At 40.6% G+C, this 27,148-nt stretch overlaps 1 protein-coding gene across 7 annotated transcripts in view; it reads right to left on the minus strand.

The window, feature by feature from the left end:
• The window catches only part of LOC133851185 (uncharacterized), a 79,662-nt gene that overhangs the window by 43,852 nt on the left and 8,662 nt on the right, over positions 1-27,148 (minus strand). For all 7 annotated transcript variants that reach the window (XR_009895762.1, XR_009895764.1, XR_009895763.1 and 4 more), the window contains exons 5-7: positions 26,954-27,052; positions 26,419-26,461; positions 9,736-9,807 (exon numbers count right to left, since the gene is read on the minus strand). Coding sequence is in view for 3 of the 7 variants with exons in the window: in XM_062287514.1 (XP_062143498.1) it covers positions 9,736-9,807; positions 26,419-26,461; positions 26,954-27,052 (214 nt within the window). In the remaining 4 variants the exon portion in view is untranslated. The remainder of the gene's footprint in view (positions 1-9,735; positions 9,808-26,418; positions 26,462-26,953; positions 27,053-27,148) is intronic.

Here is a 27,148-nt window from a genome sequence, read left to right on the forward strand (position 1 = left end):
GGAAAAGCTAACCCACATCCTATTTTCCCAGCCTGGGGAACTTTCTCCTGACCTGGAGAATGTTGCTGCGAAGAACTCAAGACCCCTAAGCAGTCACAGATAGTATCTAGACCTGGGGTGAGCGAACCATGGCCCTGGCTTAGTATATTCGTCAAAAAGAGGGGAGAGACCAATGAAGAAAGCGCTGGACCCGTTAAAGCAGAGACCTCACCCGGCTTGGACAGAGACCCAACCAAACCAAAAGCACCACCGGCAAAATCTGGAGACACAGGAGAAGATACCCAGCTACAGGACGCTAACTGGGACGAGAGCTCAGAACCCACAGAAGCAAACCCGACCGAGAGCGGTGGAATGACCGCCGGATAAGCCACCAGTGCACCAGACGACTGGCCAGGAGAACCCACCGCTTCCGGCGTCGAAGAAAAGGCCACTGAAAGCGAGGAGATGCCCTAAACTGAAAGATCTGAACCCACCAATCTCACACTATAATGTGTTTCTTTCTTTCCTAAAGCTGTCGTCTAAACCAAGAACACCACTTTTGACGAAGCCATATCCCTCCATTTGCTTTTCTAAGGAAAGGGAGAGCCATCAAGGGAAATTGGCACCCTCTAAACAGATCTAACCTCAAAAACCCGCCTTTTCAAAGGAATTCAACAAATCTTATCTTCGCCACCCCGTATCAACCTGAAAGAATACAAAAGGTATAGAATGAGGTAATCGAATCCATCTCCCAATCTTGCACTGATCTAATAAAGGTGATGTTCCACTGTAGCTTATCGTTAGAGAACTGATCATTTGCACCCACTAAAGCCTCCTTGAAGCGAGATATACTTAACAACTCCAGGAAAGTTTCCTTCAAAGACTGATCCACACCCCACATATCTTGCCAAATCAAATAAATCTAGAGAATTCCCTCCAACCCCTCCTAATATAATTCCACACCCCAATGCTGTTAAGACCCACTAACCTCATTAGAACACCACATTTCCTGCATGCGGTCATATTTAATATCCACAACCAATCTCCACAGAGCTTTTCTCTTTAAGGCATAATAACATAACGACTTCCCCAAAAGAGATCGGTTAAGAAAAAGCAAATTCCTAATCCTCAAACCACCTGAGGATAACGGGGTGCAAATTTTTGACAATTATTATTATTTTTTTTTTTTTATAAGGGAGAAAATCTCATTAAAAAGCGCAGATGAGCGCAACCCTAGTACATAGGAAGTATACAAAAGTGTCCCTAATCAGAGGAAACAAAAGAACATGAATGTAAAAACTCAGCAAACATAATACGACTCGGGCTATGAGCCGAGACCCATACATATAACATATTAAGCACATTTTGACTCAATTCCAAAACCAATAATTCCACATCTTCAAAAAGCCTTGCATTTCTCTCACGCCAAAGATCCCACAAAAGACACAAGGGAACTTGCTTCCAAATTTGCGTAACTTGACTACGACCTAGCGTAGTGCCCCAACCACTCAACAAATCCAACACTCTTCTTGGCATGACCCACTCCACCCTGAACAAACTATAGAAAAAACTCCAAACAGCCCGTGCCACATCACAGTGAAGTAAAAGGTGATCAATGGATTCCCAATTCTTCTTACACATACAGCACCACTCAACCACCACTATACGACGCCTACGCAAGTTGTCATGTGTCAAAAATCTTTCCTAATGCCGCTGTCCACACAAAAAACGACACCCGCTTCGGAGCCTTAACACACCAAATACTCTTCCAATGAAAAGAGACGGCCTCTTGACTGGCTAAGGCTCTATAAAAAGTCTTCACTTCAAAGTTCCCCCTCTTAGAGAGATTCCACACCAACCTGTCAACCTCTCCATGCCGAATCCAATTAGAATACAAATGCTCATAAAAGGAAAGAACCATTTCCACCTCCCCATCTTGAACATAACGAGTAAAGACAACACTCCAATGAGCAACTCCATCTACCACAGACAAATTATCAACCACCCAAGCGTCTTGAAAACGAGCAAGGCTGAACAAAACTGGATAACAGAGCTTGAGCAGCCTATCTCCACACCACGGATCATGCCAAAAACGAACATGATACCCATCTCCCACCTCCAATCGCACAAACTTAGCAAAAGTATCCCACCCCCTTCAAATATACTTTCATACATTCACACCATAAGACCCCACTGCCGGTAAAGAACACTAGCTACCCCTCTTACTCCCATACTTATCAATCACCGATCTCCACAAAGCCTCGCGCTCCTGAACAAACCTCCACATCCACTTCCTTAGTAAAGCTTGATTAAATTGAATCACATTTCGAACTCCCAAACCACCTTTCTTAATTGGAGTACAAATTCTATGCCAGTTTACTAAGTGAAATTTAGCCTCATCCCCCATGCCACTCCACAAAAACTCCTGTTGAAGTCGCTCCAGTCTCTTAGCTACACTCACAAGAATGGCGAACAACAATAAATAATAAGTAGGAATGCTAGAGAGAGTACTTTTAATCAAAGTCACTCGACCACATTTGGATAAATAAAGTTTCTACCAACTAGCTAACCAGCGTTCCACTTTCTCAAGAACTTCACTCCAAATAGAAATAGATTTAAAAGATGCTCCTAACAACAAACCCAAATAAGTCATCGGCAATGACGCAACCCGACACCCCAGAATATGAGCCAAAGAATCAACATTTTCCACCTCGCCTATGGGAACAATTTCAGATTTAGCTAAATTGATCCTCAACCCTGATTCGGCCTCAAAACATAAGAAAGTACACCTCAAATTACGAACAAGTTCTGCCTGTGCACCACAAGAAAGTAAAGTATCATCTACAAACAACAAGTGATTCACCACTAATTCTTCATTATCCCTGGTTCCCACAGAAAAACCTGTCAACAAACCTTGGAGCATATTCGCATTCAACGTCCGGCTTAGCAATTCCATAACCACCACAAACAACAAAGGAGACAGCGGATCACCTTGCCTAAGCCCACGAGAACTCTGAAAGAAACCAGACGGAGTGCCATTCACCAAAATGGAAAATTTTATTGTAGAAATACAAAATTCTATCAAATCCCTCCACCTCTCCCCAAAACCACACCTCTGAAGCATGTAGAGCAAGAAGTCCTAATTAACATGATCATGCGCTTTCTCCAAATCCAATTTACACAACAATCTAGCCTCCCCTGACCGCATTCGGCTATCCAAGCTTTCATTAGCTATGAGAACTGAATCCAATTGGGGGTCCTGTAATGAAAGCATTCTGAGAGCTAGAAATAATTTTTCCCAACACTGATTTGAACCTGTTAGCAAGGATCTTATAAATGAGTTTATAGACCCCTCCCACCAAGCTAATAGGCCTGAAATCCTTTACATCCATAGCATTTGCCTTCTTAGGAATTAGAGAAACAAATGTTGCATTAAAGCTCTTCTCAAATTGGCGTCTATTATGGAATTCTGAAAACACAGCCATAATATCTTGTTTCAATACCCCCCCAACACTTTTGAAAGAAAGCTATAGTGAACCCATTTGGACCCGGCGCCTTATCACCATTCAGATCCCGCACCACCTCCCACATCTCCTGCTACTCAAATTCTCGTTCTAACCAGATACTTTCCTCCGCATTAATGGATGAGAAAGAGAGTCTATCCACCCTAGGCCACCACGTACTCTGCTCGATATACAATTTGTCGTAGTACTGTACAATATGCTCCTTGAAGTCCACAGGATCACTAGACATAGCCCCATTTATCCTCAATGCGCCCACATGATTGTATCTACAATGCGAGTTGGCCACCCTATGAAAAAATTTAGTGTTATCGTCCCCTTCCTTAAACCACAAAGTCCGAGATTTCTGTCTCCAATTTACCTACTCAAAGAGGAGCGTTTTTTCCAACTCCTTAATCATGTACTAACCCCTGACCTTCATCAATACACTCGAATTCTCGGATACCTTCCAATAACTCCTCCTCCTTCCCCACATCACCGAACACCTCCGCATTCCATTTCTTCAAATCCACCTTTAAAGCTTTCAACTTGTTTGCCAAAACATAACTCGGCAGGCCATGAACTCATATGTCTCCCACCAACGTTGTACTTGTTCCACAAAACTGTCAGATTTCAGCCACATATTTTCAATTTTAAAATATTTGTTCCCCTCTCTTTACGTCCCACAATCCAACAGTAAAGGAAAATGATCCGATAAGATTCTAGGCAATCTTCATTGTGACACCTCAGGGTAATGTTCTTCCCACTCCGGAGATAATAGAAATCTATCAATTTAAGACCAAACCTAATTATTGGACCAAGTGAACTGACCTCCTTGGAGAGGTATATCCACCAATCTCTCCACAAAAATGAACTCCGAAAACTCCTCCATAGCTGCAAAGAATCCAATCACACCCGATCTCTCACCAGGAAACCTCACCACATTGAAATCTCCCCCAAAACACCAAGGCATATCCCACCAGCTCATCAAACCAGCCATCTCATCCCACAAAACACTCCTCTCCCCATCATCATTAGGCCCATATACCCCCCCAAACACCCACATAAAATTGTTATCGGTGTTACGCAAAGAACAAGCAATAGTATATCTTCCCACACACTCATCAATCTTATCCACGACCCTCCTATCCCACATAATCAAAATCCCACCCAAGGCCCCACGTGCCCCCATATAATGCCAATCCATTGGAAACTCATAATTCGAGGGTGATGTGGTTAAAGGGTTAAGTGCACTGAATTCTTCCATTCCATAGCCAACTCAAATAGAAGGTACAACTCAATAGACTCCTTATTGATTGGAGATACTCCTTCTAATTAGACAGAAATAGGCGAGCACATGGTAAAGTTCTATCAAAAGCTCTTTACTGAGCCATGTAGGTGGAGGCCTATGGTGGATGGTATTTCCTTTGATTCTATTTTGGAGTCTGAAGCTAGATGGTTGGAGAGAGCTTTCGAGGAGATTAGAAAGATAGTGTCAGCTATGAATGGTGATAAAGCGCCGGCTCCTGATAGTTTCTCTATGGCTTTCTTCTAAGCATGCTGGGATGTCTTGAGCTTGGACATTATGAAGGTATTTTATGACTTTCATGAGAGGTTTGTTTGAGAAGAGCTTGAATGTTTCATTCATTTCGCTTATTCCAAAGATTCCTGGTGCTAAGTCCCTTAAAGACATTAGTCTTGTGGGAGGAATTTACAAGATTATTGCTAAAGTTCTAGCAAACAAATTGAAGTCGGTTTTCGAGAAGGTCATATCCAAATCTCAGAGTGCTTTTATCAAAGGAAGGCAAATCCTCGATCCGGTCCTTATTGCAAATGAATTCCTTGATAATAGATTAAGATCAGGGGAATCAAGCGTCATATGTAAACAAATTTGGAGAAAGCAAACGATCATGTAAATTGGGATTTTCTTTTGTATATGATGAGGAGGTGTGGCTTTGGGGGAAAATGGCGTTCGTGGACAGCTCATTTTATTTATTCTGTGCGGTTTTCAGTGTTAGTCAATGGCTCTCCTAATGATTTTTTCAGTAGTTCCCGAGGACTGAGACAAAGGGATCCTTTGTCACCCATATTGTTTGTGTTTGTGATGGAGGCTTTGAGCTACGATGATTTCTGTTGCGGTCAGTGGGGGTTTCCTAGAAGGTTTCAAAGTTGGTAATGCTACTTTTTTGCATCTTCTGTTTGCTGATGATACTCTGATTTTCTGTAGTGCTCATTCTTCTCAGTCGAAGCTACTTGGGGCTTGAAGGTTAATTTGGCAAAGTCAAATTTAATTCTAGTGGGGAATGTAGATCAAGTGGGAAGGTTAGCCGGCACTCTAGGGTATGGGGTTGCTTCCTCGCCGATGAAGTATCTTGGTCTTCCTTTGGGGGCTTTCTATAAGTCCACTCATATTTGGGACGAGGTAATCGAGAAGATAGAGCATCGACTGGCCAATTGGAAAAGGTTATACCTTTCCAAGGGTGGTAGAGTTACCCTTATTAAGAGTACCCTTGCCAATCTACCTACATATTATTTGTCTCTGTTCCCTATCCCGAGGAGTGTTGTTGCTCGCATTGAGAAGTTACAACGGGATTTTCTATAGGGTGAGATTGGTGAAGAGTTCGTGATTACTTGGTGAGTTGGTCGAAGGTTTGTACCCAAATTTCAAAGGGGGGGCTGGGTATTAGGAACTTGTTGATGTTCAACCGTGCTTTGTTAGGTAAATGGTTATGGCGGTTTCGAATTGAGAGATGCTTGGTGGAGAGTTGCAGTGGTGAAAGTCTAGAAGGCCGAAGAGTGCTGGGATTTGGAAGACAATGCTAATCTGCATTTTTTGGTGTTTTTGGAAGGAAATAAAATCTTAGGTGTTTCGAGGATTTTGAGAGTTCCTTGAAGGATATTTTAGCTTCGTTTTTTCATATGTTGTATCTTTGGACGGTAGCTTTTCCCTACTGTCAATTAGCTTTGCTGATTTCCTTATTCATTTTTCTATTCCTAATTAGGTGTTTCCTTTTGTATACTTTCCATGTACTTAGGAGCGCCATACGCTTTCAATAAGACTAAATTTACTTATTAAAAAAAAAATATCGTCTACTCCTATGAACACATCTACAATAAGCATAATTGGAAAGTGATCCAATAAAAATCTATAGGTAGTCTCCTCTAAGAAACATCTAGATATTGGGCTTCCCAATTAGGAGAAAAAAGAAACCTGACAATTCTTGGACCATGAAGGAGGGTCTCGATTATTAAGACCACGTAAAATTACCACCTCCCAGAGGGATATCCATAAGACCTTGTTCAAAAGTGAATTCAGATAACTGCACCACAGCTAGGGAGGATTGGGAATCACTTGATCTCTAACACGAAAATCGATAATATTGAAATTACCCCCAATGCACCACGGAATATTCCACCAACCAAGCAATCCTACCAATTCATCCCATAACAACCTTATTTCATAGTCGATATTAGGACTATAGAAACCCGCAAGCAATAGTAAAGTCCCCCACACGCTCAATTTTTTCCAACACCCTCCAATCCCACATTAACAAGATCACTTTGGAAGCCCCTCTCAAACCCAAGTAACACCAATCCACATGTTGACAACCCTACAGACTAAGCACAACCCTTGATAGATGCTCCAATTAGATTCTTGTAAACATATAATGCCTGCCATTCTCTTAGTAGATTCCTGACCCCTAGCATTTATCCCTCTCATTCAACCCTGTAACATTCCAAGACAAGACTTTTGGCTTCACAAACAACAGGAAGAAACCTACCCCTTACCTCTGCCTCTGCTATAGTAACCTCCCTTTAGATCAGAATTGTGTGTGTGTGTGTATATATATATATAACAAGATAATCTTTTTTAATTTGTGGCTGCCTCTTTGCACTGACTTAGAATGAGAAATAAGGGATCTAACTGGTTCCTTTTGGTTATGACTCACTTCAATGGCAATGAACAAAGCCATTTGCTCTTTTTCAACCCCTCACAGGAGAGCCCCACAAAAAAACTTTGATGTTTCTGGGGCGGAAGAACCTGTCTCTACATTTCCAACAGGGAGAGAAAAATTCAATGGCTCACAGTAACAAGGCTCTTACGTCCAATTCCGAATGTGAACGCATCTCATCTCCATAGAAGCTAGTCTCTTCTTCATGCTCGATCAGAGAGGGGACTTAAGCAGAGCCCACCTTATCAATCACACTAGTTTCATACTAGCTAAGAAAAGACTGGTTTCGATCAACATGAGCAGCTCGACAGAGCAAGCCTTTCCTTCGGTCGCATACCTCCAATTGGCTTGAACACACTTTCTCTTGCTCCTAACCCACGGTACAAACTTCCCCTCTCCTCTTTGCATAAGAAGAAAATAGAGCCCGAGGGTTAAAACCAGCAACTAAGACCCTCTTCCCACCTCTAAAATCAATTGCCCACTCCAACACCTCAAGATCAACCACACCACCGGCAACACACAATCAAGAATTAGCCAAGGTATCAACATTGGCGTTAGCTGGGAGCCCACCCATTTCCATGGATCAGTCAACCCCCACACAAAGATTAGAGAGCCCGACAACTGAGTCAGCGCCGACAAGAATAGAGCCCAACTTTGTATCTCCAACGAGAAGCGGCGGTGACTGGTTGTTAGAGATAGACACCTTTGGCAAGGGACCGCCGGCCAGAGAGCTCTCTGAGACACCGACCAACAAGACGCTTTGAATACCCTTCAAATCTCCTCTGAAACACTCAACAGAGTCCTCAAATATTTGCGGCGTAGCCACCAGCAGGCCAGGGAGTTGGGCAGCAGGAACGATCAAGCATGAAACCGCACCTGAACCTGACGAAGAAGCCCCAACCAGCAATTTCACTTTCCACTTAAAAATGGATTTAGGTCTAGGCCGAAACGAGCATTTAGCCCTAAAACCATTAATGAGCACTGGGCCTTTTCCTCTAGCTTTCGCCCTATAAGATTGGCCCAAAAGAGTGTCTGAAGATTGAAGGCCAACAAGAGACTTTCGGGAAGAACGGATCCTCCCTGCTGAGTTGGGCTTCAGCTCAGTAACAGCAGCCCACTCAAGGCCAACTCAGGACCCAAGCCTACATCAATCCTATCAATTAAACTGTCTATTTCCCCTTTAAGAAACTCCAGCTCATTCCTCGAGTTTTGAAAATCAAAGTTGAAGCCCTTATCACCCCTAGAGCCACTTATGCAGTCTATACCACACTCTGACGCTCCGTACCTTTGGCTCTATAGTATTGGAAAAACTAGAAGAATTACTGCGCGTCGTGGTGTTTGCTGAAATTTTCCCCAACCAAAGTAACACCTCCTCATACAACCGTATACCAACATCTTCAGCTGAAACTCTCAACATCTACGCTGTTAGCAACACACCCATGCTAGACTATGGGTAACCACCTTGAGAAAACCTGGGAGGTTCTGATTTGATTCTAGCGTCGTTGGACGACTAGATAGATTCTAAAAACTTTCACAACTCAAGAGCGAAACATCACCAGCCCTTACCACCTCTTCCTTCCAGTATGACAGGAAAACCACTCCGACCACCACCTCCATACACAACTGCCAAGAAACAACCATGTTTGTTTGACCAGTGTTGGGCAATAAAGGCTATATTTCCAACCCTAGAAGACTTCATAAACTCCTTCAACCCCTCCGCTTGCAACAAAGCCTCCATGGTGGCCGATGGCCAAACCACACTCACTTTACCCAAGAAGACTGAATGTAAGATTCCCTACTTCCTTCATAAATCCGTAAAACAGAGACCCACTCCTCAACCGCAAACTGAAAAGACTTGGATTCAACGAAAAACCATCTCAACTTCCCCATTCTGATTACCTTTCAGTGTGTCTTTGCGTGACATCCAACATAGGATCCTATCTAAAGTTCTTCAGTTCAATTCTCAGCCAACCTTTGCTCCACATAATTTTCCTCTTACTCTTTTTCTACTTGTAGTACTTTGAATATGACTAACTTTATGACTCATTGGGGAATTCAAGGTTCGATTTAACCCCCTAAATGCATAAGAAGCAGGGTAGAAGCATTGTCTATGGACCAAGAGCCAGAATTTGAAGGTAGTGTGCCCCACCCCCACCAAACAGGATCGGGAAAAATAAAAGGGAAGACTCTTTAAGTTGCTGAACAATATTGAGAAATGTTTCCACATGTATCTACATATAAAACATGATACTATTTTTTTGATAAATAATATAAAATATGATAATCTATAAATTGACATATACCAGAGATTCCAGGAAATTGACTCCGATGAACTGCACGTCTACGCCATGAATGCCAAGAATAGCCTGCTTTACCTGTAACAGTGAAAGCATTAGTATGCTGAAGAAAACATTGAAGGTAAATTGCCCAATCTATCCAACAAATACTTCAAGTCCAGATACTGTGGTGATTCCATTGCTTTAAAATTTTGTTAAAATCAAATACATTAATTTAGAAACAGTAAAGATAAAAGAGAGAGGTAATTTGTTGGCCCAACATGGAGTAACTAAAAAAGTAAAGAGGAAGCTTCAGTGGCAGAGACAGGGGACTAGGGGGGCCATGGCCCCTGCCCATGCCCCCCAAAAAAAGGAAATTTCATATGGGCTCCCCTATAAGGTGATTCGGTCCCCTAAAAAAATTATATCGAAAAGGCTTCTCATAATATACTTCTTGAAATAAAATAGTTTATAGATTTTATAAGCCCAAATAGAGTTAACTACTTTAGTTGTTAGCATGTGCCTGTTAGGCCTCTACACAGGCCACGCCCACATTGACAAACAACACAAAACTTGCTAAATTGGTAAACTGCCTAGGTGCTTTATTGTTTCGTATAGGCATGTGATTAAGTGAAAGCATATGAATGTCTCGTTCATGATGTTAATTTTTTTTTATTTTTTTTGTGGGCGACAAGATGTTGATTTTTTTTTTTCTAAGCATGTTATGTTGATTGTTGATGTAATGCTTTTGTTGTTTTTCATTTTCTTTTTCCGGTTATTCGTTCAGCTTTTTCTTTTTTGGCAAAAGCAAACAAAGAATTAATTACTAGTTCAGTTGTTTGTCCAAAAAAAAAAAAAATTGACATCTAAGTTCATATTTTTTTGCTTAATTTGTGTACAGACTTCTATCAACTTATAGGAAAAAAAAAAAAAAAGAAAAAAATAGAAAACTTTTTCTATTGACATTTACTTTTCTCTCTCGTCGGCCCATGTAGGCACATCCCAACATTCCTTAACTGTTTGTTGGCTTCTCCGACAACGGCGTTAGTCTAGTTTTTCCTTTTTGGTATTCTGCGATGGGTTTCTCAAGTGGATTCTATGTGGAAGCTAAGTCTTTCAAGTTTGCATTGGAAGATGGTTTCGGTATTACGAATTTTTGAAAGGAGTAGCGGCATCGTGCATTTTGTGTCCCTGGGTAGAGTGTGAATTGGTTGTTGGCTACCATGGAAGATTTGCTTCTAGTAGAGGCCTCGATGGAGTTCCTAAAATCCTCCAGGGTGGGTTCTAAAGACTTTATCGCTCTACGGTGTGCAAACAAGTTCAAACGATATTTGGCTATTGCGGAATGTGGTGGTCGGAGGGGCTGTGGTTATACTGAAAGGCATAAGTGGTCAGGGATGGGCTGGTTTTGTGCTCGAGTTACAGAAGCTTCTAGAAACTTTTTAGACTTTCCTCGGCGATGGTCAAATAGCTAGTCATTCCAGCCTTTCCAGGGTACTATTCGTCTTGCTCAAAAGTGCGCCGAACAATGCCTTTGGCGTCGGTGATGCGTGAGCCGATAAGGGAAGCTATCAAGAGGTTGTATGTTGAGGTATTGGTTGGACCGGGGCAGTGTACAGTGAATTCCAAGTCTCTTAGGAGGAGGGGCTATGCCAAACCCGATGCTTGAGTGTCAAAGGCTCAGAAAGCCAACAATCGTGGCTTGCCTCTGTGCCAAATCCCAAGTTTCACGTTGGTGCATTATGGGTTACAGATAGTGGGAGTGAGTCGAGTAGTTAAAAGGACGTCAATAGGGCCCTTCGTACTTTGAGAAAACAGTTGGCGTTTTTTAGAGTAAAAGTGGACCCGGTAATCGAGTAGTTGGATGTGGGCCTAGAGCTAATTGGACCCATAAGAATTATTAGTTCAAAACAAGACGTGGTACCAGCATCGAAGCCCAATCAACCAACAAGGGTCCAACCCTCTCAAGCACCCCCTATTGTAACACAAGGCTCAAACCAATTCTCATTCGGCCCCCCCGAGTAAAACACATGTTTTGGCCCAATTTTAATCCCACACTAAAGTGGATGGTGAAGGCACGGGTTAGGCCTGCTTCTTAGAGCATGGTGCGAGCATGAGATCCGCCTAGCATGTTGGATCTCTGACAGCCTCACCGTCTAATTCCTACGATCGTGGTGCTTGTGTGGGAGATGTTTGGAATTGAAATCAAAGCAATATGGGGGGGAACAGATAATGTTGATCGTCTCACTGCTGGTCCTCTACCTATGGTGACACCTTCAAACACCTAGTCGAAGCCGCTCTCTCACTCCCTTTCGGATAATGCCGATGACAAGGCTGCAATGGTCTTTCTCAAGCTTGGGTCCTTCCGATGTGGGTGTTTGTGGTGACATTTCCAGCACTGGAGGTCGATTATTCGAGAAGTTGGTTCTAGCGACGACACTGTAGCTGATATTGAACCCTCAAGAAATGGTGGCTTGGTTGCCAAAGCAGCTGGTTTAGCGTCGGTTAAGTTTTTGGACCTTTACAGTTGAGAAGTATTAGGCTTTCATCCGATTTGTTGTCAATTGAATGATGGATAAACAAGCAAGTAGGGTCTTGCCTATGTTGAACATGCGCAACTGAAGGGCATAGCTATGTAAAAGTAAGGTTTGCTCCAGCCTATGAAAAGAAAGATGGTCACAAACCTGTATAACCTACCGTTAGTTTTGCTAAAGCAGTACTACCAGGGTAAAGACAGGAGGCATAGCGCAACCCTCACCAATGTGAGTGACTACCTTGATGGTAGGATCAGAGCTGGGGAGCCAAGTGTGCTTTGCAAATTGGATATTGAAAAAGGATTATAATCATGTTAATTGGGATTTCTTGTTTTATATGTTGAGGTGCGGTTGTGGGAGAAATGGCGTAATTAGATAGCGCATTGTATTTTTTCAATGTGTTTTCTGTTTTGGTGAATTGCGGCCCGCCTTTACTTAATGAAAAGCGAAAGTGGAAATCTCCAATTTACACTAAGCACTACTATCTCAACCTTAATATCATCAGAGTTCATATATCTTTTTTTTTTTTTGATAAGTATCAGAGTTCATATATCTTACAGCAGAATTTTTTTTTTAACAGATAACCCTCACAAAATACATTAGAACTGAAATTATGAGTTCTATATTATATATATTCTTACATTGTACTTTACATGACATAAACAACACTAGTCTAGAGTGTCTCAGACAGCACATGTAATTATATGCTACTTAGAACATGTCTAACTATAGGTACATTCCATAAGATAGACATTTTCATGATATTTACAACAAACTATGACACAAAAAACCATATCCATAATACCCTAGAAAGGCCTATGGTTCATCTTCACCCTCTTCTATACCTGCATCAACTTCTATGTAATTGTAGTGTTACCACATTTACATAGGTGGATTAATGAGTCCACGGTCTCAGTAAGTATAAGAATTACTGAGCATTTCCAAATATGAGCCATCTTTTTAGAAAATATCTCTAATATGGTGATTATAATAACAGCTATGTTACGTTTACCAAAAAAGAATCATTTTATATAATTTGTAACTAATAAGATAAGCACTATAGAGTTGTTTAATAATACATAATAAAATCCACTAATATTTTCTTTGACATTTCTTTAATACTTGTCTTCCCAAGTCCCTGATACCGTATTTTGCCTTTTCCGTCGACTCTTGCAAATATAGTATAGCTTTATACATATATCAATATACATGTTACTTGCATCTCCTAAAATGCATATGTATATAAATATAAAGCAATGAAACAATTCAATAATCACAAAATATATAAATCACATTATTCATTATATGCAATGCATTCTTCTCTCATTTTTCTCTAGAAAACTCTCTGGCTCTTCCGACTTTCTAGAGGACTTGAACCTTTCGTTTACGACTATCAGGAGCCACCTTCGGCTCCACGTTTATATATCTTTTCTAGAAAACTTTATGGTTTCTTATTTAACCTGGAAGGCACCTTCGGCTTCCAAAATTAACATAAGAAAACCCTTTAACTTTACATTAAGACCTTCTGGCTTCTTATTTAACTTGGAAGGCAGCTTTGGCTTCCACAGTTAACATAGGAAAACCTTATAGCTTTACATTTAACTTTAGGAAGACCTCCTGGATTCTTATTTAACCTGGAAGGTACCTTCGGCTTCCACAGTTAACAAACGACAACCTTTTGGCTTCATATTTAACTTGGGAAGACTTTCTGGCTTTCCCGGTTTTACTATCTCTTATTCTCATTGTTTAACAGTATGCAATAATATGTCTCTCTTAAAATCATTATTTTGTTCTCATAATCCTCATTTCACAAATCATTTCAATACATGTGAAAGTAATTAAAAACATATAATCATGTTATTCATAAAATACTCAGGCTCATGTAATTGTAATAATCATGATTCAAAAACTTTATCAAATACTTCAGTAACAAAAATACTCATAAAAACAGTATCATTTCTTAGTAAGTAGTTATACTTACTTAAAACAGTATCATTTCTCAATAAATAGTTATACTTACTACTTCACAGACTGCTAAAAACTCTTCTTGTCTTTAATAACTAACTGCAATTTGTTGCGCCCACGCGCGACGGTATATTAGTCTAATATTAATTTTAAAAGGCTAATATCTAGACCATTGATTATTTTCCTTATACTATCTAAAAACGGACAGCATAACAACATATCTAAAATGCGTGAGAGAAATGCAAGGCTATTTGAAGATGTGAATTTACCGGTTGTGGACTTATGTCGAAATGTGCTTAATATGTTATATGTTTAAGTCTCAGTGCATAGCCCGAATCGTATTATGTTTGCTGAGTTTTTACATTCATGTTATTTTGTTTCCTCTTATTAGGGGCACTTTTGTATACTTCTTGTGTACTAGGGTTCCGCCCCTTTGTGCTTTTTATTGAATTTTATTACTTATAAAAAAATATATATATATCTAAAATGTCATGATGTCATTCGGACATCATATCGGCTATGTAGCTTTACCACATATATTCGCACAAGCATTACTATGACACTAGTATAATATTTATATAAAATTTCTAACATTACTTCGGCATTACAACGACACTATTATAAAATACCTAATAATATTTAGGCAGCACAACAACGCATTTGTATTATTTAAAAGGAGGATTGAATATAATATCCTTCACTTTGATATTCAATCACACTTTTTCGAGCAATTTAGACATTATTTCGACATAATTTAAATTCTAATAACTAGAATTTTTTTTATTTTTTTTTTATAAGTACATTATAAAAACTAGGGATAAAAGAATTATACCTAGCACTCTCACTTCAAATAGCTCCAAAGCTTATTACTTTTCTTAAATATTTCTCTCTTAATTTTTTTTCTTTTTCTTTTTCTTTTTTTATTTTTTTTCACTCTTGCACTCTAGAACTGTGTAACACAGAGAGATAGAGCAAATTTTGAATGAAAAAAATACTGTTGTGGTTCGGCTATTTATTGGCAAAGTGTTTGGGGCAAATTTGGTATTTTGCAAAAAGACCAAACAGTGGGATTTTTTTCTACTCTTTCTAGAGTTTACAAGTGCACACTGCACTGTGTGAAAAAGTGAAGGTGAAAAACAACCCTACAAATCCAGCATGTTTTACTGTTCACGTGAGTTCTATAGTGCACAAAGAACCCTCCAAATTTTATTAGAACCACTTTTAGCTTAGAAATACTGAAATAGAAGTAGACGTGAAGTCACCAACTCAAAAAAAAATTTAGAAATCCAAATCATATTCTAAGAGAACAATTACTAATCTGGATTTTTTTGTTTTTTATTTACTGGTTCGGATTATGGAGAATTACCTTCCAAACAAAACAAGTTTACCCAACTCACTAGAAGCTCCAAAAATTTCTACAAGTTCGGATTGTACGAACTATGCACATTTTCTATTTTATTTTTTATTTTTTTCTTCTTTTAAAACAAAACTCTTGAAAATTTCCAAAGCTCCAAATTTCATTTCTCTTTGAGCCTAGTTCGAACTGTCCACTTCTCAAATCAAACTAGGAATATAAAATTAGACAAAATATATTTTCCAAATATATTTAATCTAATTTAAAACTAGTATTTATACCAAAATATTCTTAGTCATCCTAATAAATTTCTTAGGTGTTCCATGAATGCTACTCCAACTGGATTTTGTAATAGTTCTCGTGGCCTAAGACAAGGAGACCCTTTGTCTCCTTTATTGTTTGTCATTGTTATAGAAGTGTTGAGTGGAATGATTTCTGCTACAGCGAACGGGGGTTTTCTATCAGGCTTTTATGTGAGCTCTAGGGATGTTGGTGTGCTTAACATCTCCCATCTTTTGTTTGCGGACGACATTTTGTTATTCTGTGGGGCAACTCCTAATCAATGTCATTACCTGCAATTGCTTGTTCTTATGCTTCGAAGTTGTCTCAAATTTGAGAACTAATCTGGCTAAATCAAAATTAATCCTTGTTGGCAATGTCGCTAATGTAGATGGTTTGGCTAGCATTCTAGGATACAGGATTTCGTCTTTGCCTATGAAGTATCTAGGCCTTCCATTGAGAGCTTTTAAGGCCAAATCTATTTGGAACAGCATAATTGAGAAGATGGAGTGTCGTTTGGCTGATTGGAAGAGGATGTGTGTGTCTAAGGATAGGAAGATTACCTTGATTAAGAGCACCTTATCTAATCTACCTACTTATTTCATGTCACTTTTTCCCCTCCTTGCAGGTGTTGCCAATCGCATAGAGAAGTTATAGCGGGATTTCTTATGGGATGGTATAGGTGAAGAGTTCAAATTTCACCAATAAGCTGGTCCAGGGTTTGCTCTTCGATCTCTAAGGGGATTTGGGGGTTTGAAATTTACTTTTGTTCAATCGAGCTCTCTTGGAGAAGTGGTTATGGAGCTACGTGCATGAGAAAAAAGCTCATTGGAGGGTGGTATTGGATTCTAAATATGGCAACTCATAGTGTGAGTGGTTTTCCAATGATGTTCATGGGCCGTATAGGGTGGGCCTTTGAAAAGATATTAGAAGCTGGGGGAGGGGGAAGTTTCCAAGTCATACTAGATTTGAGGTGGGGGATAGCTCCAAGATTAAATTTTAACATGACATGTGGGGTGGGGATCAATCCCTTAAGGTAGCTTTCCCAGAGTTATTCAGTATTGTTAGTTTTAAGGATGCTTCCGTAACAAATTTTGAAACATTAATTTTATTAGAGCAACGCATGCAAGGAGGTGGACTTCTTTACCTCATTCTTCAATTTGATTTACTCCTTTAAGTTGAGACGGTGCAATGAAGACAAGCTTTGTTGTGCCCCTTCCAAGAGAAGGTCGTTTGATGTTAATCATTGACTTCAATGAGGTGGTTCCACTAAATGCAGGTTCTCAATGAGCATGTTTCTTACACTCCAAAAGGGTGAACAGATGGGTTTCTCCAAATAAATGTTGTGAATTAAGTGTTACCATTTAGAGTTGCTCCGTTCATTTGGAGGGCTATTAAAGATATTTCAATGATTAACCATTTAATTAGTAAAAAATGAAAGATGCATAGGTAAGAGAGATAAGTAACTAGTGAATCATGTCTACCTGCACTGGCCAGTGGCCATGGAGCTTTGGATATTTTCTTCTCTACTTATTTACATGACTCGTGCCAAAGAATGTTACAGCAGCTCTTTTGGGCTTGGTGTTCCCATAATGGGAGCAAGAATAGATAGATCATTCTAAAGGAGCCTCTGCTTTGTCTCCATTGGTGTGTTTGGAGAGAGAGAGAGAGAGAGAGAACCAGTAGAACTTTTAAATATGACGAGGTCTGATGCAATAGCCATTGGCATGTTTTATCCATCTCTTGGACATCCTAGCATTCATATTTCTCTTCATCACCACAACCATCAAACCCCCATACTGTCCTACATCTACACCCTTTGGACTTATGTGAATGGTTGGATTGGCCATGCCAACACCAAAAATCACACCCCTGTGCACACCTACACACATACAGACAGCACGAGAGAGAACAAGGGATTACCCAATTCCCCACTTCTGAGCTTGCCATAGACCATATAAGAGTACAGCAATGGCACCCCACTATCTTATCTGTGTAATTCAACAAGCATAAGTTTTTTTGCCTTTTTTCTTTTGGTAAAGTAAGAAGCCTTGGTCAAGGCAACCACTTGAGTTGTTCCTTATCAACACTGGCACAAAAATATTTACAAGATGTTAATATAAATGAAGAATATACTCGAATGAGTTGAGGAAGAATGAGAGAAGACCTAATAATATTTTCACACCAGATCATTTTTGACATGAAGGTAGGACAAAAGATCGGTAGGTGTTAAATAGGAGAGTTCTACTACAAGGCAAAAGCCAGCTCAAAGAAAGTATACAAGGCACAAGACTGAACTGTTGCTTTTCTTTTGTATTTCGGGTTTGTTTTATATTTTGGGTTTGCATTTCAGCTGTATTTTGGGTTGTTTTTCTGCTGTTTTCTGGTTTTGTGGGAGGGCTGTTCGGTTTCCTCGTGGGTTTTGAGGGTTTGTTCGGTTGGGGTGCTTTTGGACAGCTTTGGATGTTCCTTGTGGGCAAATTTGGGTGTTCCTTGTGGGTTATAGGGTTGGGTGGGTTGTGGGTGCTTCTTGTGAGTTTTAGGATTGTCTTTGTGTTTTGAGTTTTATTATATTATGGGGGGTTACTTTATATCTTGAGTTTTATTGTATTATGGGGGTTCTTTTGTATCTTGGGTGTTTAATGGGGGGTTTCTATTGGATCTTGGGTTTTATTGTTTTATGGGTAGTTACTTTGTATCTTGGGTGTTTGATGGGGGGTTTCTATTGTATCTTAGGTGTTTGTTGGGGGCTTCTTTTGTATTTTGGGTTTTTTGTTGGTTTTGGATGTTGTGGGTATGTAGTTTCTTATGGGTTTTCTTGGGTTTTTCTTATGGGCTAGCTGAGTTGCTTCTGTGTATACTTCATGTGTACTTAGGGGCGCCTTACGCTTTTTTAATGAAATTTTCTTACTTATAAAAAAAAAGACCGAAACAAGAAAGCAAAGGTCAAAAAATCTACAATTGAAGGTTTTATATTGAACCAAAAAAACTAAAATGTTACCTCATTGGCATGCAATGACAGTAGCAAATTCTTTATCTTTTATTCTACAGATATCCTTCTTGAGTTTGTGGGAGTTGCCTTGGTGTATTGGGGGAGATTTTAATGTGGTTCGTTTTCCAAGTGAGGTCTAGTGGTGCCAGCTATTCTGCAGCTATGGAAGAGTTTTCAAACTTCATTTTCATGCAAAATTTGGTGGATCGAGTGACTACATGTAGATCTCCTTGCAATCATCTAGAGCACAATCAATCCATCTTGCCAAAAACTTAACACAGAACTTTCATCTTCCTTCAAGCTTTCTTTTGTTGATACTTCTCCAACTGATGAAGTGAGGTCTTCATTAGCTGGTTTTTCTGTGTTCGATTTTTCTAGATTTGTACTTGAAGCTACGATCTCTGATCCCCTAGATTCCTATTAAAAAATGAAAAAAGGGGGGGAAAAAAAAGCCAAGAAAGGTTTGGTACTTATTGAAGGACACAGTGATGAAGTCATTTTAAGGTAGCCTCTCGCTTAGTTCTCAAGTTTCGAGTTTCAATTCTCTGATTTGTTGGGGAGCGATTCACACAAGGGAGTTAGTCGGTGTGCTCTCTAGTTGAGTGGTTCTTTTTCCGACGATGTGGTTTTTTTGGGTTGGCCGTCTTAGTTCCTGGTGTGTCGTGAGATGGATAAGAAATTCATAGTGGAGTCAAAGTCTTTTGCCTTCTCGGTTTTGGGTGGGGTGTTGACGTTGAGGGTGGAGGAGAAGAGGAAAAAATTTCTGGGTGTGGTCATCTTGAATTCTCAAAGCTCCGAGTGGATTGCATCAACGTTGGAAGTGTTGTTGGATTTCCTGGAAGAGCAAGATTTTGTTAAGTCGTTCAGAGAAGGATCGAAAGTTCTAATTGCTCAGAGAGGTGGGAATAAAGTTGGGCGCTTCTTAAAGGCGACAACGTTCAGGTTGGGCGGTCGGAAAGGATCCATTCTTATCCCCGAGGGCCGTGGAGGGTGGGGATAGCTCAAATTCTCTGACAAGCTAAGAAAGGTTGTAGACTTTCTCTTTGTCTTGGTGGGTTGCGGGCTCTGTTCCTCTTCTACATCAGAGAAGAAGGTTGTGAAGGGTGTTCGGCTGACTTTGGGCTTGGCTCCAAAGTGGACGGGGCCTTCTTTTGCGAAGGTGTTGAGGTCAGATTCGACCACTGCTGCGAAGGCATTGCCCATCGTGGGTGGTGGTTGTTCTTGGTTAAGGGCTTCGTTGGCAGATCCTTGTGAGTTTGATCTTCTTCCAGCGGTGTGGCATGCAGAGGCTAATCCAAGAACGGCGGTGGATTGCTTCTCGTTGGAGTCTCATCCGCTTGATCTGCTGGACAAAGACCAGCATGTCCGTTGGCAAGGTAAGAACTCTTGTTCAAATTTGAATTTCGAAAATTCGAGACTGCGGATGTGGCGTAAGTTGGGCCCCGGTTTTTATTTGGCATTGGGCCGGGCTATAAGAAGACTTCTGGACAGGCTTGCAAGGTCAGGGTTGAATCGAAAACCCTTAGGTTTCCACGTGGCCCGACTAATGCAAAAACCTACAGTTTCCCGTCCGTCGCCATCCCTACTAGAGACTACACCGGAGGTGTCTTCTGGGCTAGTTCTGAATCGGCTTCCTCATGGGGATTTGGAGGTTACAGAGTTGGGAGTCACAGAGGGCGCGAGTCCAGCTTCGTCGGTTTTTGTTGGGGATTCTTTTAAGTCAGAGCCCTTGTCGGCGACAATTACAGGGATGGCTCCGTTTATGTCTTCTTTCGGGGGTGAGTCGAGCAGTTCCCAGGTGTTTCCAGTGTCTTCTAGCCGGACTCCAACCTCTAAAGAATTTGGTTTCCCCCCTTCATCGGCACCGGATCTGAGTTTTTCGGCGGATCATGCTCCTTCTTCGACTCCTGTCTTTAAGTTCACTCCATTGGGGACGCTCCAAATTCCTAAACCCTATTCTGCCCCTCCGTCTCTCGCTGAAGCAGCTGTTTTGGGAGAGAAGCTGCGTTTTCCCCTCCCCATGGTGGTTTCTAAGGCTTTTCAGTGTTACTACAGGAGGGCGAAGAAATTGAGGGAAGGGCAATCTTTGAAGTGGAATGATGTGCTTCTTTCTGATTCCCTGGAAGCCGCAAAGATGTTTGTTGGCTACGCTGATAAGAGGGTTACGGTTGCAGAGCAGGTGGCAAAGCCTCCTGCAATGAAGAAGACAGAGACGCTAGTGAATCAGGAAGGGGTTTCTCAACCTTCCCCCAATAATTTCCACCCTCCCGCGTCGCTTCAGGAGGTCAACAATGGCGGGGTGATAGGTCTTTCGTCCCCTCCGAGTGGTTGCCTAAATGGTTTCTCCCAATCCCGGAATTAGCCAGTCGGTTTTGATTATTTTTTTTTTTTGATAAGTAATTTAAAATTCAATAAAAAAGCGCAGAGGGGCGCAACCCTAATACACGGGAAGTATACAAGAGAGCCCCTAAACAGGAGGAACAACTAATAAATTAAGAAAGTCTACAAAAGTAGAAACACCTAGGTGGCAAAGATGGGGAGCTATCCATAGATATAACGTGTTAAGAAGACGCTTCCTTAAAACCACCATTACCGTCTCGACATCTTCAAAAAGCCTCGCATTCCGCTCCCTCCAAATGCTCCACAAAACACAGTGAGGAACTAAACGCCAAACATTTTTTGCTAGGCCATGCCCTCGAAAAGCACCCCAAGTAGTCAACAAACCCATCACCGATTGTGGCATGACCCATTCAACTCCAAACAAAGAAAACATAAAACTCCAAAGCTCACGGGCGGTGTCGCAATGAAGTAACAGATGATCAATAGACTCCCCCTTCTTTTTACACATACAACACCACTCAATAACCACAATATTCCTCTTTCGTAGATTGTCATGAGTCAAAATTTTTCCTAAAGCTGCAGTCCATACAAAGAACGCCACCCTTGTCGGAGCCTTAGCACACCATATCTTCTTCCACGGGAATGATGGACCTTCTTTCCGACTAAGTGCTTCATAATATGACCTTACTTCAAAATAGCTCCTTGAAGAGAGGTTCCAAACTAACTTGTCACCCTCTCCTTGTCGAATCGGAGTGGAGTACAACCGCTCGAAGAAAGAGAGCACCATCTCCAACTCCCAGTCCTGTAATTGCCGCGTAAAGAGAACATTCCAATGAATATTGCCATTATGAACAGCCATATTATCTACCACCATAGCCGCTTTGTTCCTCACAAGACTATACAGAACTGGAAAACAAAGCTTCAAAGAAATCTCCCCACACCACCGATCATGCCAGAAACTGATATATGAGCCATCCCCTACCACACACCGAACATAATTACAAAACTTCTCCCACCCTTTCCTAATATATTTCCAAACCCCTACTCCATAGGAACCCGACACCTCAATAGAGCACCACCCACCCTTTAGGCTCCCAAATTTGGCGTCAATCACCAAACGCCATAGAGCCTCTCTCTCCCTACCATATCTCCACAACCATTTACCTAAAAGAGCTTGGTTAAACAGGGAAAGATTGTGAACTCCCAATCCACCTGAATGCAACGGAGTACAAATCCTGTTCCATTTCACTAAATGAAATTTGGCCTCTTCCCCTATGCCACCCCATAGGAAATCCCTCTGGATTTTTTCAAGACGATTAGCCACCCTCAAAGGAATAGGGAACAGCGACAAGAGATACGTGGGGATATTGGACAGCGTGCTCTTAATAAGAGTCAACCGACCGCCCTTTGACAAATACATACGCTTCCAACCAGCCAGCAAGGCTATTATTGTGGCGTGGGAGGAGGAAGAAGGTGATTATTGGGATGGATTGCCCTTAAATTGGACGATGGATGGGGATTTTGGGGAGGAGGCCATGGCTATTCGAGATGCCATAGAAGAGGAATTCCAGTTGATTGCGCGCTAGAAAACTAAAGGGAAAAGGGCTTCTGAATTTATATAGCTCCATCAATTACGGTGTCGCGAAAGATCCCTCTAGGCGTAGAAAAGGCAAGACACACATGTAGTAGGCTTGTTGTGCCTTGGCGGGTTGTGGGTAGTCTTATTCTTAGTTGAATCCTTTTGTAGTTTGTTTTTGTTTTTTTCGTTTTCTGAGGCCTTGGTGCTGTGGGTTTTTGTGGGTTAGTTTTGGCTGTTCCTGTGTATACTTCCTATGTACTTAGGGGCGCCTTACGCTTTTTTTAATAAAGTTTTCTTACTTATCAAAATATATATATATTTGGTGGATCTTTCCCTTGAAGATGGCCAGTTTACTTGGTCAAATAATCAGGAAGATCAAATATGGTCTAGAATCGATAGGTTCTTAGTTTCTCCAGAATGGGAGGAACGTTTTCCTACAGTGGCACAGAGGAGGTTGCCAAGACTTCATTCCAATTACTTTCCTTTGTTATTGGATTGTGGGGCACCAAGAGGGGGAAACAGGTATTTTAAATTTAAGAACATGTGGCTGAAATATGAGGGTTTTGTTGAGCAGGTTAAAAAGTGGTGGATGTCTTATGAGTTTTCTGGTTTGCCAAGTTACATTTTGGCTAATAAATTGAAGGTTTTGAAGACAAATTTGAAGAAATGGAATGAAGAAGTGTTTAGTGATATAGGGATGAAGAAGAAAGAATTATTGGAGAGTATTCAAGAGCTGGATTTAGTTGAACCTAGAGGATGACGAAAAGGTTCGAAAGGTAGATATGTCAAGAGAGTTGGAGAAGACTCTTCTTTTTGAGGAAATGAATTGGAAACAGAAATCTAGAGCTTTGTGGTTGAAGGAGGGGGACAAGAACACAAAAAATTTTCACAAGGTGGCCAACTCACATTGTAAATTCAATCAAGTGGACTCTTTGAGTATTAATGGTACAATTTCCAGGAATCCTCTGGAGATTAAGGAGCATATAGTCCAATATTACAACAATCTATACATTGAGAATTGTTTCTAGCAGCCTAGGGTGGAGGGCCTATCTTTCTTATCCATTGATGCGGATAAGAACATTTGGCTAGAAAGAGCGTTTAAGGAGGAGGAGGTGTGGGATGCGATCAGGGATTTGAATGGAAATAAGGCGCCGGGTCCTGACGGCTTCACTATGGCTTTCTTTCAAAAGTGTTGGGATTTTTTAAAAACTGACATTATGGCTGGTTTTGCAGAATTTCACGCTCGAGGCAAGTTTGATAAGAGCTTTAATGCTACTTTTGTCTTTTTGATTCCAAAGAAGACTAGTGCCATGTATGTGAGAGATTATCACCCTATTAGTTTGGTAGGGGGATTTACAAGATTATTTCAAAGGTTCTCGCGAATAGGTTTAAATCAGTTTTGGGAAAGATTATCTCCAACACTCAGAATGCATTTATTGGTAGTCCACAAATCTTGGATTCAGTGCTTGTTGCCAATGAATGTGTGGATAGTCAAATTCGCTTAGGAAACCCTGGGCTGCTGTGTAAGTTGGATCTGGAGAAGGCATATGATCATGTGAATTGTGATTTCTTGCTCTATTTGCGGCACCATTGTGGTTTTGGAGAAAAATTGAGGGCTTGGATACGTTTTTGTATTTCTACAGTGAGATTTTCTTCTATTCTTGTGAATGGAACCCCGTCGGGTTTCTTTAATAGATCTCGTGGTTTGCAACAAGGAGATCATCTTTCTCCTTTAGTGTTTGTGGTGATTATGGAGGCTTTGAGCTGAATGCTGATCGCTGCTTTGGATCAGGGCAATTTTACAAGGTTTTCAGTGAGATCCAGGGAGTCTGAGACTTTAGTTGTGAATCATTTGTTATTTGCTGATGACACGTTGATTTTTTGTGTTGCGCAAGAAGAATAAATTTGACATCCGAGGTGTATCTTCCTATGCTTTGAGGCAACTTCAGGTTTAAGGATTAACTTAGGAAAATCAGAAATTGTTCCTATTGGTGCGATATAGGATGTCGAAGGGTTGGCTCACCTACTTGGATGTCGGGTCGCTTCTTTGCCTTTGACTTACTTGGGTTTGCCATTGGGTGCATCTTACAAGTCCGTGTCTATTTGGAATGGTGTTATTGAGAAAATGGAAAGGAAGTTGGTTGGATGGAAGCGTATGTATTTGTCAAAAGGTGAGGGGCTGACTCTTATTAAAAGTACGCTTTCCAATCTACCTACGTATCTCTTGTCGTTGTTTCCTATTCCAGTGAGGGTAGCTAATCGTCTTGCTAAAATTCAAAAGGCTTTTCTTTGGGATGGTTTTGGAGATGAGGCCAAATTTCATTTAGTGAAATGGAATAGGATTTGTACTACTTTGCATTCAGGTGGGTTGGGAGTTCACAACTTCACCCAGTTTAATCGAGCACTTCTGGGCAAATGGTTGTGGAGATACAGTAGGGAGAGAGAGGCTTTATAGCGATTCGTGATTGATGCAAAATTTGAGAGCCTAAAGGGTGGGTGGTGTTCAAAAGAGGTGTCGGGTTCCTTTGGAGTGGGTGTGTGGAAACATACTAGAAGGGGATGGGAGAAGTTTTGAAATTTTGTTCGTTTTGAGGTGGGGGATGGGTCACATATTAGTTCCTGACATGATTAATGGTGTGGGAATAGATCTTTGAAGCAGTGCTTTCCAGTTCTGTTTAGTATTATGAGGAACAAAGATGCGATGGTGGTGGATAACTTAGTAGTTCATAATGGAGTTATTCAATGGAATATTCTTTTTACGAGGCAAATCCAAGATTGGGAGATGGAGATGATTCTTTCTTTCTTCAAGCGGCTTTATTCCACTTCGGTTCAACATGTAGAGGGGGATAGATTAGTTTGGAACCTCTCTAAAAAGAGTTTATTTGAGGTGAGATCCAATTATGAAGTGCTTATTAGGAAAAATGGCCCAGCATATCCATGGAAGAGTATTTAGCGTGTTAAGACTCCGACAAAGGTGGCTTTTTTTGTATGGTAGGCAGTTTTGAGTAAAATTTTGACGCATGATAACTTGCGTAAGAGGAATGTCGTAGTGATTGAGTGGTGTTGTATGTGTAAAAAGAATAGGGAATCTATTGACCATTTGTTGCTTTACTGCGAAGTCGCCCGTGATCTTTGGAGTTACATTCTTATTTTATTTGGAGTAGAGTGGATTATGCCACGAACGGTGCTGGAATTGTTGACTAGTTGAAGTGCGTTAGTTGGGTTTGGTCGTGCTAAAGAAGCTTGGCGATTAGCTCCATTATGTTTATTGTGGTGTATTTGGCGGGAACGGAATGCACGACTCTTTGAAAATATAGAGACATCAATAGTGGAGTTACGGAAGCGTTTGCTTAATATGTTATATTTTTGGATAGTGTCCCACAATTGCTTGAATAATTTTACTTATGTAGACTTTTTAAATTTATTCTCTTCTCGTCCCATTTAGGGGCTTTATTGTATACTTCCCGTGTATAAGGGTTGCGCCCCTCTGCGCTTTTATTGAATTAAATTCCAAATATTTATTAAAAAAAAAATCTCAACTTCCAAAATAGAAGAAAAAAAATGACAATGACAGAAGAAAAAGGTTCTAGTAAAAAAATGTAGAAAGAAAAAGCATATACACATCATATTGTGTAACATATGTGTACGCGCACGTGTATACTGGTACCTGATTAAAAAAAGCCTCCTTCTCCACAGCCGTAAAATCACGCCTACACAAAAATAAAATAAAATAAATAGTGAATTAAAATCAAGGTTTCCTTTTCTTAAGAGACTAAGCAAGAAATCTAAGCAATTGTGATTTCAATGTTACAAAAGTTTAGTGAAATACAAAAATGCAACAAAGGCTGGTCAAATCTGCAAATAGGCATTTATATATTGAAGGCTGTACAAAGCATTTTCGTCAGACAAAATCCAGGCTACAATAAGTCCCACAAATCTGCTTGTGATCCACATAGAAGGCAGAAACTAGGCCTGGATCACACCATTTTCATCCAAAGCACGGAACATGCGCACAGAGCATTAAATAAAGGACATGGTCTACATCCATTTAACATAAGGTAGCAATATCATAAATAAGATAGAGCTGCTGCCAACAAGGGTTCCATACGTGTGCCTCCTAGCCAAAAAATAAAAAATGGAGGGCATTCGCTTATTTCACATGCTCTGTTAGGAATTTACATGCAAAATCACACACAACTTACCAGCCCCTTTTCATCAATTGAGCAGCCACAGAAGAAACCTTTGCTAGGACATAGCCCTCAGGCGAACTAGCATGCTGCATAACAAAGCAGAGACAAAAACTGCATGCAGGATAAATTTAGTCAGTGTATGGTTAACAAACATGTCAACTTAAGTACTTGCGTAATATGATAAGACATCTTAGTGTTACAATAAGT

The sequence above is a fragment of the Alnus glutinosa genome, chromosome 12 (assembly GCF_958979055.1).
Source record: "Alnus glutinosa chromosome 12, dhAlnGlut1.1, whole genome shotgun sequence".
Classification (NCBI taxonomy): Eukaryota; Viridiplantae; Streptophyta; class Magnoliopsida; order Fagales; family Betulaceae; genus Alnus; species Alnus glutinosa.